This window comes from Pantherophis guttatus, chromosome 8, assembly GCF_059756535.1.
Source record: "Pantherophis guttatus breed Tessera chromosome 8, ASM5975653v1, whole genome shotgun sequence".
Classification (NCBI taxonomy): domain Eukaryota; kingdom Metazoa; phylum Chordata; class Lepidosauria; order Squamata; family Colubridae; genus Pantherophis; species Pantherophis guttatus.
Genome location: NC_142070.1, coordinates 3,530,448 through 3,544,156, shown reverse-complemented (window position 1 = coordinate 3,544,156; position 13,709 = coordinate 3,530,448). Strand labels below are relative to the sequence as shown.

Here is a 13,709-nt window from a genome sequence, read left to right as displayed (position 1 = left end):
TAGGGTTTTGCTTGTGAATAATAATAATAATAATAATAATAATAATAATAATAATAATAATAATAATAATAATAATAATAATAATAATAATAATAATTATTATTATTATTATTATTATTATTATTATTATTATTTTATAATACGCTACACTACGCTCGCTGGGGAATTCTGGGAGTTGAAGTCCCCAAGTCTTAAAAGTTGTCGAGTTTGGAGACTCCTGCTTTAGAAGGAAACCTTCACAATGTAGATTTGTTCAACTCCGTGGTAGTTTTTTTGCTCCTCCAACAAATTAACTCCACGGCTCTTCGCGCTCACCCATCCATTGGCAATTTGGAGATAACATCCCCGCCCTGAGAGTTGGGAGGCTGTTGTTGAACATCGTTTTGTTAATGGACTGGAATCGCTCGGTGCGTTTGCAAAAGTTCCAGCTTTCAAACGCTTCAACCTTTCCCGTTTTCTGGCCCTGGCGGGTTCATTGGAGCTTTTAATTTGCTCGCTGTTGTTCCACCGCTGTTTTTGTTGTGCTGTAGGCATGGCATGGCATGGCAATTTTGGAGCTGCACGTGCGCTCCCTGGATATGTGCAAAAAGTGATTCCTTCTTGTTCGATTTTGGAGCTTGGAAGAGCTTCCTCCTTCTTCGTTCAATTCTTCGTTCTTTCTTTTGCGTTCTTCCTCCTTCCGCAAAGGGATCCCAGGTGGGGGGTGGGGAGAAAGGGCCCAATGCTGCATTTCCAGTTGCACTGGCTTTGTATTTAGGAATAAAAAAAATCTCAGGTAACAGAGCCAGAGGTAGGAATTTATTCTCGAGCTCTCATCTAGCCACATTCTGGGAGACCAATGTAGATCCTGCTTCCTTAAGAAGCTGAAGGTGCACTCAGACCAAGTTGGCTCACTCACCGTCTTTTCTCGAGCGAGTCATGGAAATGGGTGGCCCTGGGCTGCTTCTGGGCTGTTCCTGGTGGTCTCCTGTCCCCATTGTACCAGTTTCGATAGAGCCTGGTTTTCGGACTCAACCAACCTCATCTGCTGAGACCCTCTGTTCATCAAAAAGTGGGAAGGGGGGAAGGGAAGGGAAGGGAAGGAGGGAGGGAGGGAGGGGGGGAGGGAAGGAAGGAAGGAGGGAAGGGAAAGGAAGGAAGGAGGGAAGGGAAGGAGGGAAGGGAAGGAAGGAAGGAAGGAAGAAAGTCATTAGAAAGTATGTTCATCAAAAAGTTGGAGGGAGGGAAGGGAAGGGAAGGGAAGGAGGGAGGGAGGGAGGGAGGAGGGAAGGAAGGAAGGAAGGGAGGGAGGAAAAACAAACCAAGTAAAGGAGGAGATGTAAGGAGGAAGGGAGGGAGGATTGAGACGGAAGGAAAGAAGTAAGGAAGGAGGGAGGGAAAGAAGGAAGGAGGGAGGGAGAAACAAGAAAGGAAGGGGATGTAGGGAGAGAGGAAGGAAGGGTTGAGATGGAAGGAAAGAGAATGGAGGAAGGGAGTGAGTGAGGAAGGAATGGAGAAAAGAAGGAAGCAAAGGGGATGGAGGAAGGGGAGAGAGATGAAGGAAGGAGGGAGGGAGAGAAGGGGGAGGGAGGAAAGAAGGAGAAAGAAAGGAAGCAAGGAAGGGATGTAAAAAGGATAAGGAAGAAGGAAGGAGAAACAAGCCAAGGAAGGAAGGGGAGTGAGTGAATGAGTGATTGAGTGAGTGAGTGAGGGAGGGAGGGAGGAAGGAAGGAAGGAAGGAAGGAAGGAAGGAAGGAGAAACAAACCAAGGAAAGGAGGAAGGGAGGGAGGGAGGGAGGATTGAGATGGAAGGAAGGAGGAAGGGAGAAACAAACCAAGAAAGGAAGGGGATGTAGGGAGGAAGTAAGGAAGGAAGGGTTGAGATGGAAGAAAAGAGAAGAGATAAGAGACGGAAGGGAGTGAGCGAGGAAGGAATGGAGAAAAGAAGGAAGCAAAGAAGGGAATGGAGGGAGGGGAAAGGAAGGAAGGAGGGAGGGAGGGAGAGAAGAGGGAGGGAGGAAAGAAGGAGAAACAAAGGAAGCAAGGAAGGGATGTAAAAAGGGTAAGGGAGAGAGAAACAAGCCAAGGAAGGAAGGGGAGGGTGGGAAGAAGGAAGGAAGGAAGGAAAGAGGAGGGAGGGAGAAATGAAAGAAGGAAGGGGAATGGAGGAAGGGGAGATGGGGGAAGGAGGGAGGAAGGAAGGGGTGAAAGGAAGGAAGGAAGGAAGGAAGCAAGGAAGGGGAGGGAGGGAGGGAAGAAGGAAGGAAGGTATGTAGTTTGGCTTGTTGTGAGTTACGGTTAAGCTACCAGTAGTTCAATCCGCACAACCTCCTGCCTGTTTACACAAGCCCCTTAAAGTCACTCGCTGTCCCCAGGCTCGGCCAGGCCTGAAGGATCAGGACCCCACAGTAAGTCCTAGCTAAGCCATTTCGATGCTCAGGCAGCCTCTGCACAACAATGTCATCAACTGACGTTCAGCACTAAATTGGCATTAGATAGAATGAAAGGTATTCAGGAGGGGTTGGATGTAGGAACGTCATGATTCCAAGCTTATTCCTCTCTTGACTCCACCCTCCACGCCTTGAGTTAAAAAGTCGCTGTGGCTTTTTAACTCAAATAGTTGATTGAGTTAAACTCAATTTTAACTCAAATAGTTGATTTCTCCAAACTTCCCTTTGAAATATTTTCTGGGGTTTCGCATCTGATCTGCAGCTGGAACGGTCAGGATGCTCCCGGACTCTGCCCAAACCGTCTGCCCCAGCAAGGGTCAAGCGGCGTGGAGCTGAAGACGTGGGCTGAGGGCAAGAACGGTGCTGGTTTATCTTGCAGCCAGAGAGGAGGGAGGGATCCGCTTAAGGTTCTCCAGTCTGGCCCCTTTCCAGATCTGCTTCGCTGGCATCCCTTTATCTCTCACGGCGACTTTGCAAAAAATGCCCCAATAGCATTTTGAAGACAGTTCTTGGCAGTTCATTACTTCTGCGCAAGAGATAAACGCGCTCTGGGAAAGCTGGCTGGCAAGTAACTAGGTTTGGGTGTGGGTGTGTGTGTGTGAGAGAGAGAGAGAGAGAAAGAGATAGAGATACTGAGAGAGAGAAAGAGAGAGAGAGAATAAAAAGAGTAAAATAAAAAGAAATAAGAGGAGAGAAAAAGAGAAAGAGGGAAAAGAGGAAGAGAGGGAGAAAGAGAATGAGAAAGAGAATGAGAAGAGGAAGAAAGTTTTTAGGGCCGTGCCCTAAAAACTTTTCTTTTCCATCAAGCAGGGCTGGCGTGAAACCCCCCCCCCCTTTTTTTAGTCTTTTTTAGCTTTTTAAATTGTCAAATGGGTTTTAGTTTTCGATGTTTTAAATTTTTGGGCCGCGGTTATTTAATTCTTTTAATAATTTTAAATTTTGTATTGATATGTGTTTTAGTTCTGGCTGTGCACCGCCCTGAGTCCACTAGGAGAAGGGCGGGATATAAATTGAATAAATTAAATAAATAAATAAATGAATAATACATGAGAGGAAGAGGATGAGAGGAAGAGGGAGAGAAAGAGAGACAAAAGGAGAAGAGAGGAGACAGACAAAGAGGGTAAGAGAGAGAAAGAGGAAGAGAGCGGGAGAAAGAGAGAAAGGGAAAGAGAGAAAGGGAAAGAGAAAAAGAGAGAGGGGGGAAAAAGAGAAGAGAGAAAGAGGGAGAGAGAGAGAGAAAAGAGAAAGAGAGAGAGAGAGAAAGAAAGAGAGGAATGGGAGAGTTTAAGATCCTGCACTAAGGCAGAAAAAAAAAAAAACAAATACACAGGAACAGAATAAGTGTTACTAGTAATTGTGGAGGGATCTTGGAGTCCTAGAGATTAATCCTTTAAATATGAGCCAGCCGTGTGCAGCAGCTGCCAAAAAAGCCAACACAGTTCTAGGCTGCATAAACAGATGGAGAGAATCAAGATCACGAAAAGTCTTAATACCAGTTTATGATGCCTTGGTAAGGCCACACCTGGAATATGGCATCCAGTTTTGGTCGCCACGATGTAAAAAAGACGTGGAGACTCTAGAAAGAGTGCAGAGAAGAGCAACCAAGAGGATTAGGGGACTGGAGGCTAAAACATAGGAAGAACGGTTGCACGAACTAAATATGTTTAGCTTAGGGGAAGACCTGATAGCATCTTCCAGTCCTTGAAGGACCGTCACAGGGAAGAGGGGGATTGACTTACTCTCCAAAGCACCCGAGGGTAGGAGAAGCAGCCATGGGTGGAAAATAATCAGAGAGATCCAAGCTGGAAATGAGGAATTTCCCGGCAGGGAGAACAATTAATCAAGGGAGCAGCTTGCCTCCCAGAGTCACGGTCACTTCAAGAAAAGATTGGGCAACCCTTTGTCCCGGATGATATAAGGCAGTGGTGAAATGTAAAATTGGTTACTACCGGTTCTGTGGGCATGGGGCGGCCGGGGGGGGGGTGTTAATGTGACTGAGTGGGCATGGCCAACTTTAAAAAAAAAAACTTTTAAAACAATTTTTTCTACAACCTCTTTGGCCGAAGAGGTTGCAGAAAAAATGCTTTTAAAAGTTTAAAAAAAAAAAAAAGCCTCTGATGATCGCGCGGCTCAGCTGGGCATTGGGGGGGGGAGGGATTTTTGCTACCGGTTCTCCGAACCACCCGCCTCCATCGCTACCGGATCGGGCAATCCGGTCCGAACCGGGAGTATTTCACTCCTGGTATAAGGACACCTGCCTTGGGCAGTGGGCTGGATTAGAAGACCTCCAAGGCAGCGGTGAAATCCTCTGAAGTCTGCTACCGGTTCTGTGAATCTGCTACCGAGCGCACGCTTTGCGCGCCTGAGGCACACCCGCGCAGCGCTAAAAAAGGAACATTTTGAAGCCTTCTGAGTCTGCAGAGGTAAGTAGAACAGTGAAGGGGGAGCGGGGAATCCACTGTGCCACGCGATTAAGACTAGCTAGAAAGCAGGAAATCCGACGATTCTAGCTAACATAAATCGTGCATCAGAGCTGATCGTCACCCAGCTGATCGTTGGAAATACCGGTTCGCCTGAACTGGTAGCATTTTTTTTTTACTACCAGTTCAGGAGAACTGGTCTGAACCGGTAGCATTTCACCCCTGCTCCAAGGTCAGGGGTGAAATGCTCCCAGATCGGACCGGATTGCCCGATCTGGTAGCGATCTTGGCCGGTGGTTCGGCGATCTGGTAGCGATGGTGGAGCAAAGCTCCGCCCACCCGCCCAGGTGTCATTACTTCCTGGTTTTATCCAGGAAGTAATGTATTTTTTACCTTCTGCGCACAGCGCATGCACTTCCAAACTGGTAAGGAAGGTAAGTAGATTTCACCCCTGTCCAAGATCCCTTCTATGTCCCTTCTATGTCTAATCACAGTTCTATGATTCTATGTATCTCAGCCATATTCAAAAGGCTGGATCTTGGCTGATCCATAAATGCAGTTTTAACACGCAAACATTCAGGCGAAAGAAGTCAAAACAGCTCTGCATTTCATCTGAGTGGATGAATATAATTTATTGGGTTTTAGAATCGCATCCAAGTTACAGGTGTAAAAAATAATAATCATCACAAACAGCCAGTATAAACGTGTAAAATAATACAAAAATAAAGGTAGAAGTACTTTTATATATTTACGGAATCAAGTTGTGGTAATAAATACAGGTAAGCCCAAAAGCTTCAATCACACCTTTTCAGTTTAACTGAAGTTACAGTAGAGTTTTTGTAAAAAATAACACATTTGACAGAGTCTTGCAAACGTGGTGAAAACTAGTATGAAACTTTCCATTTTGGCACCGGGTTAAAAAGAAAAGAAAAAAGAGAGACAACGGTTAGCGGAGTCGGTCACAACAGGGCACAAAAACAGTTTCTTACTAGTTTTCTGAGGTACGTTTTTAATCATTCTAAAAGTAGATTTAGCAATGCAGTTTCTAACAAACTCACAGTTTTATGTCTTATCCTTCCCCTAATCCCCTAACAACCCGGAGGGGATTCGAGAGCTTATCGGCTGTGCAAAATTCAGGAAAAATAATAATAAAAAAATTTTAAGAAGACAATTTCGGGCGCGCTTAAGGCCCCCCACTTGATGCTGCTGAAAATAGAAAGGGGGCTTGGGTCGAAAAAAAGGAAGCGGGGTCTGGAAGGTGACGATGTTTGAGGAGGTACCCCGGTGTCACCCCAAATGCCTGGCAGCATCAGTGTCATTTCATCCAGCGGAAAGCTTGCCCCGTCCGCCATAACGAACGGCAGAGGAGGCCTGACCCAGAGTCAACCTTCTCCAGACGTTTTCCCCGTTTTTATTCCAGCAGCAAAGTTGGGGGGGCCATAAGCGTGCCGCTCTCTCTCAAGTTTGCAATCTGCCCACCCCCCTACCCCACCCTCCCCGTATAACTTCAGCGACTTCTGACCACACTCAACCTCATGTCGATAGGAAACATCATCACACAAAACGGGCTACATGGGAAGTCAGCAAGCACGGAAACTCCTTGAGGACTCGACTGTGGCCTTTCCGCCGACGGAAAGGACCCCAAAAAATCTCGGGGAGCCGCGGTAACCCGAGAAAGCCTGTAATGGCACTTTGGATGGGGGAGTGTTCGCGGCTCCAGAGGGGCCGCTTTTTCAGTTTGTGTATGTGTGTGTGTGTGTGTGTGTTTTTTTTTTTTTTCTACAGCAGGCTAATTTTCTTTGCCACCCCTCCCCGATTAAATGTCTATCAGTCCTGCCATTCCTCTTCCCCTTAAAATATATATTTCTCTCTCTCTATATATATATAATAAAATAAACAAAATCAGTTCCCCCCTTCATAAAAATGCTGTCGGTCTGTTGAAGCAATTCCTAACGGGGGGGAACCCCCCCCGCCCGGCAATGACTTCAAATTCCCGACAGGATCAAGTATTTCTCCGTTTATTATTTATTTCAGTCCTCAAAGAGTTTGGAGATTTCATTCTTTAAAAGAACACCAAACAAAGCCTAACTATATATCTGTGCTAAATATGCTTTGCTAAGTTCAGAGTCCTTCCACCAAATGGTTTTTTTTTTTCCTCCCCTTCAAAAGAGGGGGCGAGAATTAAGGGCCGTGACGTCATCCAGGTGTCCAGATCGTCGGCGTTTTATTCGTCGGCGCCGCAAAAAAAAAAGGCACTGGTATGTCTCGGACAGGACCCTCGTCATCACAGTTTTAGAAATTATTTTGGCTATTTAATTCCTTCTCGCCCTATCTTACCCGGTTTAGGGGGAAAAAAACCCCACAATCGTAAATCACAGTTCCAAGATCAACCGAGTTGAGGTAATGAGACAAAAATAAAAATAAAAAGATCCCTACCCAAAAAGAGAGAATTATTCACGTAGTACCGAGATGGTGGAAGGTCTTGAATCTAAAAATACGGTGATTTTTGTTTTAATATCCTTCTATTCTGCATGCAGTACAAAATACATCCTTCTCTACCTTATCTTCGCTTCCAGCTTCTGCTAAACGGCTGACTCGGCTGCGCAAAAAGCCGGCTTGCTTTTTTGCGCGACTTAACGCAACGCACAACACAGAAAGGGTTTGCCAATGGGACTCCCAGAGACGTATGAGGAGGAAACTTATTCTGCACCCTGAAAAAAATCTCTCATTCTGTCCCACAGAGCTGTTCTGAAAAGCACTGTGCACGAGCTACTCATGGGCGTGAATTTTGGAGCAGCCAGACACAACGGTGGACGCTGTTGTGTTGGCTTCACACCTACATGGTTTATGTGGGCAAAAGACTGTGTTTAATCAGTGGTGGTTTTCAGCCGGTTCGGGCCGGTTCAGACCGGTTCGGGAGTACCGATAGCGGAGATCGCAGGTGAGATCGCAGCTTTGCTGGCTAGGGGATTCTGGGAGTTGAAGCCCACCCATCTTCAAGTCCCCAAGCTTGAAAAAACACAGCCTTGGAGAATTTGTTTTTCTGTGCGTTTGAGTTCAGCAGAGCTTTTAACGTCACAAACCTAATTCATTCGTAACAATTGCACTTAAAACCTACTCACTCTCCTTACCAACGCGGAAGCGGAGACAAACCAGGCTTATAAGCTGCCTTTGTCTCCACTTCCAGATGCTGGGTAGCAACAAGGTTATTTCTAAGATATATATCTATATGGCTTCGCGGATCATTAGACAAACTATGCTAAGCAAAAAAAACAACAACCCAGGAGCCTTCCGTAAATGTGGCCGGACGGGCAAATATTCTCCACCGGCGTTCCCTAGGAAGCGCTGGAGAAGCCGAAGGGTGTTTTCAGAATCACCATCTCTCATTGGATTAATTTCACCTTTCTGGATGTGTCCCGGTTTGGAGAGATATAATTCAGGCGGGATAAATCTGGAATTGCAATGCATTTTGTGCTAAAACCTGCATTTTCTGGGGGAAATGGTGAGAATCACCTTAAAACCCGCAGGACAACCATCCCATCTCCCAAAAAAACACCTGGTCTTTTCACCTGTGACAGCCACGTTGCTCCTCCTTAAACAATTCCTAGCTACGTTATTCCTACCAGGCACTATCAGTTACATCTGAAGAATTAACTAGCTTACAACCATGCATAGATAAAATTCACAATTCTCATAAGGACACTCTATTCGTCTGTAAAAGGGGGGGGCATCAGGCACCCCATGGAAAGCTTCGCGCGTGGATTTTAACCAGGAACCGCCAAGCTTTCCGTTTGACGGAAACCTCTGTATTCCTTGCAGACGTCCTACGGAACTAAAAATTAAGAAGCCACCATAAAGTATTCCAAAAGCTTGTCTGTTCTAGATCAACCTGGCCTCTATTTCCAAGGGGAAAAAAAAAAAAAGAAGAATGAATTAATTGACCTAAGAGGTAAATATCAAACGGCACCGAGGATTTTTTTCTTTGCAAAACATTTGAGGCATCGTTTCTCGGCCTGAAATGGATCGGCGCATTTTTTGTTACAACACAGCCCGCATTTTAATATGTAGCTGGCATTTCTTTAGAAGGGGGTTATCGAGAATTAGGACACTGGCTGCCAATCTCACTGGGTTGCTTAGAAGCAGCTTCATGGAATACTTTGGGGGGGGGGAATAATTCAAAGGCAGATGCTATTTTGGGGGCAGCCCGCAAAAATATTTACGCCCCCCCCCGTTTTTGCTTTTAAGAGCAATTTAGAAATTAGAACGTGTTAATTTTGAGCATTCTTTAAGAATGCAAACCTTCTCCACTGCTTATTGTAGAAACAGACTCTATTTTGTACTTATCGTCACATTGTTACTTGTGGATTTGGGGCAGCTGCCTAGGAATATTAGTGTTCCTCCATTTCTCGTTTTAGGAACGTCATCTAAGCTGCCATGTTGGTTAGTAGTAGTCCTTAAGAACAGCTTTGTCCCCTCGTTTGTCCCTTGAGGAACATCTCCCAAAAACCTCAAATGTTTTTGTCCCCTATTTCTTACTGCATGTTGGTTAGCAGTGGTTCATAGGAACGAAAGTATTTGCCCGTTTCTTGGTTTAAGAACACCAACCAAGCCACCATGTTGGTCATTACCATATCTGGTTAAAAAGAGGCATGTTCCCCCATTTCTCGCTTTAGGAACATCTTCAAACCATCATATGTTGGTTTGAGGCACTCAAGATCACTTCTCGGTTTGGGAACACCAGACCATCATGTTGGTTAGTAGCAGCTCTTAAGGACAGTTGTGCTCGCTCCCTCAGTTCTCACTTTAGGATTATCTTCAAACCATCATATGTTGGTTTGAGGCACTGCCGGGATCATTTGTGTTCCCCCATTTCTCGCTTTGGGAACATCTTCAAACCATCATATGTTGGTTTGAGGCACTGTCAGGATCACTTGTGTTCCCTCAAATCTCGCTTTAGGAACACCACCAAGCCACCATGTTGGTAAGTAGCTGTCCTTAAGGACAGGAATGTTCCCCCATTTCTCGCTTTGGGAACATCTTCAAACACCACAACATGTTGGTTTGGAGCAAATGTTAACTGTGTTCCCCCATTTCTCGCTTTGGGAACAACACCATGTTGGTTAGTAGCAGCTCTTAAGGACAGTTGTGTTCCTTCATTTCTCACTTTAGGATTATCTTCAAACCATCATATGTTGGTTTGAGGCACCGCCGGGATCATTTGTGTTTCCTCATTTCTCGCTTTGGGAACATCTTCAAACCATCATACGTTGGTTTGAGGCACTGTCAGGATCACTTGCGTTCCCTCATTTCTCGCTTTGGGAACACCATCAGACCATCATATTGGTTAGTAGCAGCTCTTAAGGACAGTTGCGTTTCCTCAGTTCTCACTTTAGGAACATCTTCAAACCCTCAAATGTTGGTCTGGAGCAGATCTAAAGATCATTTGTGTTCTCTCATTTCTCGCTTTGGGAACACCACCAGACCATCACGTTGGTTAGTAGCAGTCCTTAAGAACAAATATGTTCCCAGTTTTTTGCTTTAGGAACATCTTCAAACCATCATTTGTTGGTTTGAGGCACCATCAAGATCATTAGTGTTCCCTCATTTCTCACTTTGGGAACATCTTCAAACCATCATATGTTGGTTTGAGGCACTGTCAGGATCATTTGTGTTCCCCCATTTCTCGCTTTGGGAACATCTTCAACCCATCATATGTTGGTTTGAGGCACTGTCAGGATCATTTGTGTTCCCCCATTTCTCGCTTTGGGAACATCTTCAACCCATCATATGTTGGTTTGAGGCACTGTCAGGATCACTTGTGTTCCCTCATTTCTCGCTTTGGGAACACCATCAAACAACCATGTTGGTTAGTAGCACCTCTTAGGGACATATATGTTCCCTCAGTTCTCACTTTAGGAACATCTTCGAACCCTCAAATGTTGGTCTGGAGCAGATCTAGACCATTTGTGTTCTCTCATTTCTCGCTTTGGGAACACCACCAGATCATCATGTTGGTTAGTAGCAGTCCTTAAGAACAAATATGTTCCCATTTTTTTGCTTTAGGAACATCTTCAAACCATGAGATGTTGGTTTGAGGCACCATAAGGATCACTTGTATTCTCTCATTTCTTGCTTTTGGGAACATCTTCAAACCATCATATGTTAGTTTGAGGCACTGTCAACATCATTTGTGTTCTCCAATTTCTCACATTGGGAAAACCATCAAACCACCATGTTGGTTAGTAGCAGCTCTTAGGAACAGATGTGGCTCCTTAGTTCCCGTTTTGGGAACATCTTCAAACCATGAGATGTTGGTTTGAGGCACCATCAGGATCACTTGTGTTCCCTCATTTCTCGCTTTGGGAACATCACCAAACCACGATGTTGGTTAGCAGCAGTCCCTAAGGACAAGTATGCCCCCCCCCAATTCTCGTTTTAGGGACATCTTCAAACCACGACATGTTGGTTTGGGGCACTGTCAAGATTATTTGCGCTCCCACATTTTTCATTTTAGGAACATCTTCAAATCATGATATGTTGGTTTGAGGCACCGTCAAGATCACTCGTGTTCCCCCATTTCTCGCTTTGGGAACACCACCAAACCGCCATGTTGGTTAGGAGCAGCCTTTAAAAATAGGCACGTTCCTTCATTTCTCGCTTTAGGAACATCTTCAAACCACGATATGTCGGTTTGGGGCAGCTCTTAAGATCATTTACATTTCGCTTTGGGGTTATGGCCCGAAATCAGAGGCCTTTTCAGATGCGTTTCCCTCAGGAATAAAGCAGGGCTGCCAAACAATCACAGACCCCGATTATGTCGGTCACTTAAACCTAAGCAAAAGCGTTTTGGGAAAAAAAACATCAGAAAAAAAAAAAACAACATGAAGGACCATCTCGACGATGCAGGAAATACAGCTTAGTATACCCCTACATCGCTTTTCCATGATTACTCGACAACAAATTTGGAAATATCCCACAAATATTACTGGGACCGTTATCACATTTTAAGGTGCCAGGCTAATGTGAATGCAACTTAAATATTTTTTTTTTTAAACCAGCTTTTGTAAAGCTAGCCAAGATGAAACAAGGATGTTTTCTTGCTGACAAATTAATTTTCAGAATGTAAAGAAGATCCCTGGGATTTTTTTCTGTACCGCAGGTGGATCCCGGCTTAGGTCTTCTGCTCGAAGAGATCGTGGTATTCTTGGTCGTCCAACTCTCTGTTGTACTTTTCAATCTCTCGGTTCGCCTCTTCCAAGTAATCGTTCATGAACTGGTCCATTACTGGGATGAAACCGTTAAGGAGAAGAAGAAGAAGAAGAAGAAGGAAAAAAAACAAAAACAAAAACAAAAACAGGATTTCCGGGAAGAACTTGAGAAACGACTCCTAAACTGAAACTCTCATAAATATGAATCAACTGTCAAGCATCCCGAATGTAAATCACGTGACCGCGGGGAGGCTGCAATGGTCATAAGTGTGAAAAACGGTCGTAAGTCACTATTTTCAGGGCCGTTGTAACTTCAAACGGTCAGTAAATGAACTGTTGTATGTGGAGGACTACCTGTAGTGTTCGGCTTACGACCACAATTGAGCCCCCAGTTTGGGCCAATCACCAGGAGATGGTGTGTTTTAGTTACCCCCTGGGTAACTTTGGGCCAATCACTAGGAGACGGTGAGTTCTAGTCCCGCCTCAGGCATGAAAGCTGGTTGGGTGACTTTGGGCCAATCACCAGGAGACGGTGAGTTCTAGTCCCGCCTCAGGCATGAAAGCTGGTTGGGTGACTTTCGGCCAATCACCAGGAGACGGTGAGTTCTAGTCCCGCCTCAGGCATGAAAGCTGGTTGGGTGACTTTGGGCCAATCACCAGGAGACGGTGTGTTCTAGTCCCGCCTCAGGCATGAAAGCTGGTTGGGTGACTTTCGGCCAATCACCAGGAGACGGTGAGTTTTAGTCTCGCCTTAGGCATGAAAGCCAGTTGAGTGACTTTGGGCCAATCACCAGGAGATGGTGAGTTCTAGTCCCGCCTAAGACATGAAAGCCAGTTGAGTGACTTTGGGCCAATCACCAGGAGACGGTGTGTTCTAGTCCCGCCTCAGGCATGAAAGCTGGTTGGGTGACTTTCGGCCAATCACCAGGAGACGGTGAGTTCTAGTCCCGCCTCAGGCATGAAAGCTGGTTGGGTGACTTTGGGCCAATCACCAGGAGACGGTGTGTTCTAGTCCCGCCTCAGGCATGAAAGCTGGTTGGGTGACTTTCGGCCAATCACCAGGAGACGGTGAGTTTTAGTCTCGCCTTAGGCATGAAAGCCAGTTGAGTGACTTTGGGCCAATCACCAGGAGATGGTGAGTTCTAGTCCCGCCTAAGACATGAAAGCCAGTTGAGTGACTTTGGGCCAATCACCAGGAGACGTTGAGTTCTAGTCCCGCCTTAGACATGAAAGCCAGTTGGGTGACTTTGGGCCAATCACCAGGAGACGGTGAATTCTAGTCCCACCTTAGGCATGAAAGCTGGCTGGGTGACTTTGGGCCAATCACCAGGAGACGGTGAATTCTAGTCCCACCTTAGGCATGAAAGCCAGTTGGGTGACTTTGGGCCAATCACCAGGAGACGGTGAATTCTAGTCCCACCTTAGGCATGAAAGCTGGCTGGGTGACTTTGGGCCAATCACCAGGAGACGGTGAATTCTAGTCCCACCTTAGGCATGAAAGCCAGTTGGGTGACTTTGGGCCAATCACCAGGAGACGGTGAATTCTAGTCCCACCTTAGGCATGAAAGCTGGCTGGGTGACTTTGGGCCAATCACCAGGAGACGGTGAGTTCTAGTCCTGCTTTAGGTGTGAAAGCTGACGGGATAATTTTG

General features: G+C 45.7%; 1 protein-coding gene across 1 annotated transcript in view; it reads right to left on the bottom strand.

The window, feature by feature from the left end:
• Nucleotides 1-11,872: 11,872 nt before the first annotated feature.
• The window catches only part of DNAAF9 (dynein axonemal assembly factor 9), a 109,717-nt gene continuing 107,880 nt past the window's right edge, over nucleotides 11,873-13,709 (bottom strand). Inside the window, exon 37 of the mRNA XM_087874808.1 lies at nucleotides 11,873-12,133. Within this exon, the coding sequence (XP_087730934.1) occupies nucleotides 12,021-12,133 (113 nt within the window). The 3' untranslated portion in view covers nucleotides 11,873-12,020. The remainder of the gene's footprint in view (nucleotides 12,134-13,709) is intronic.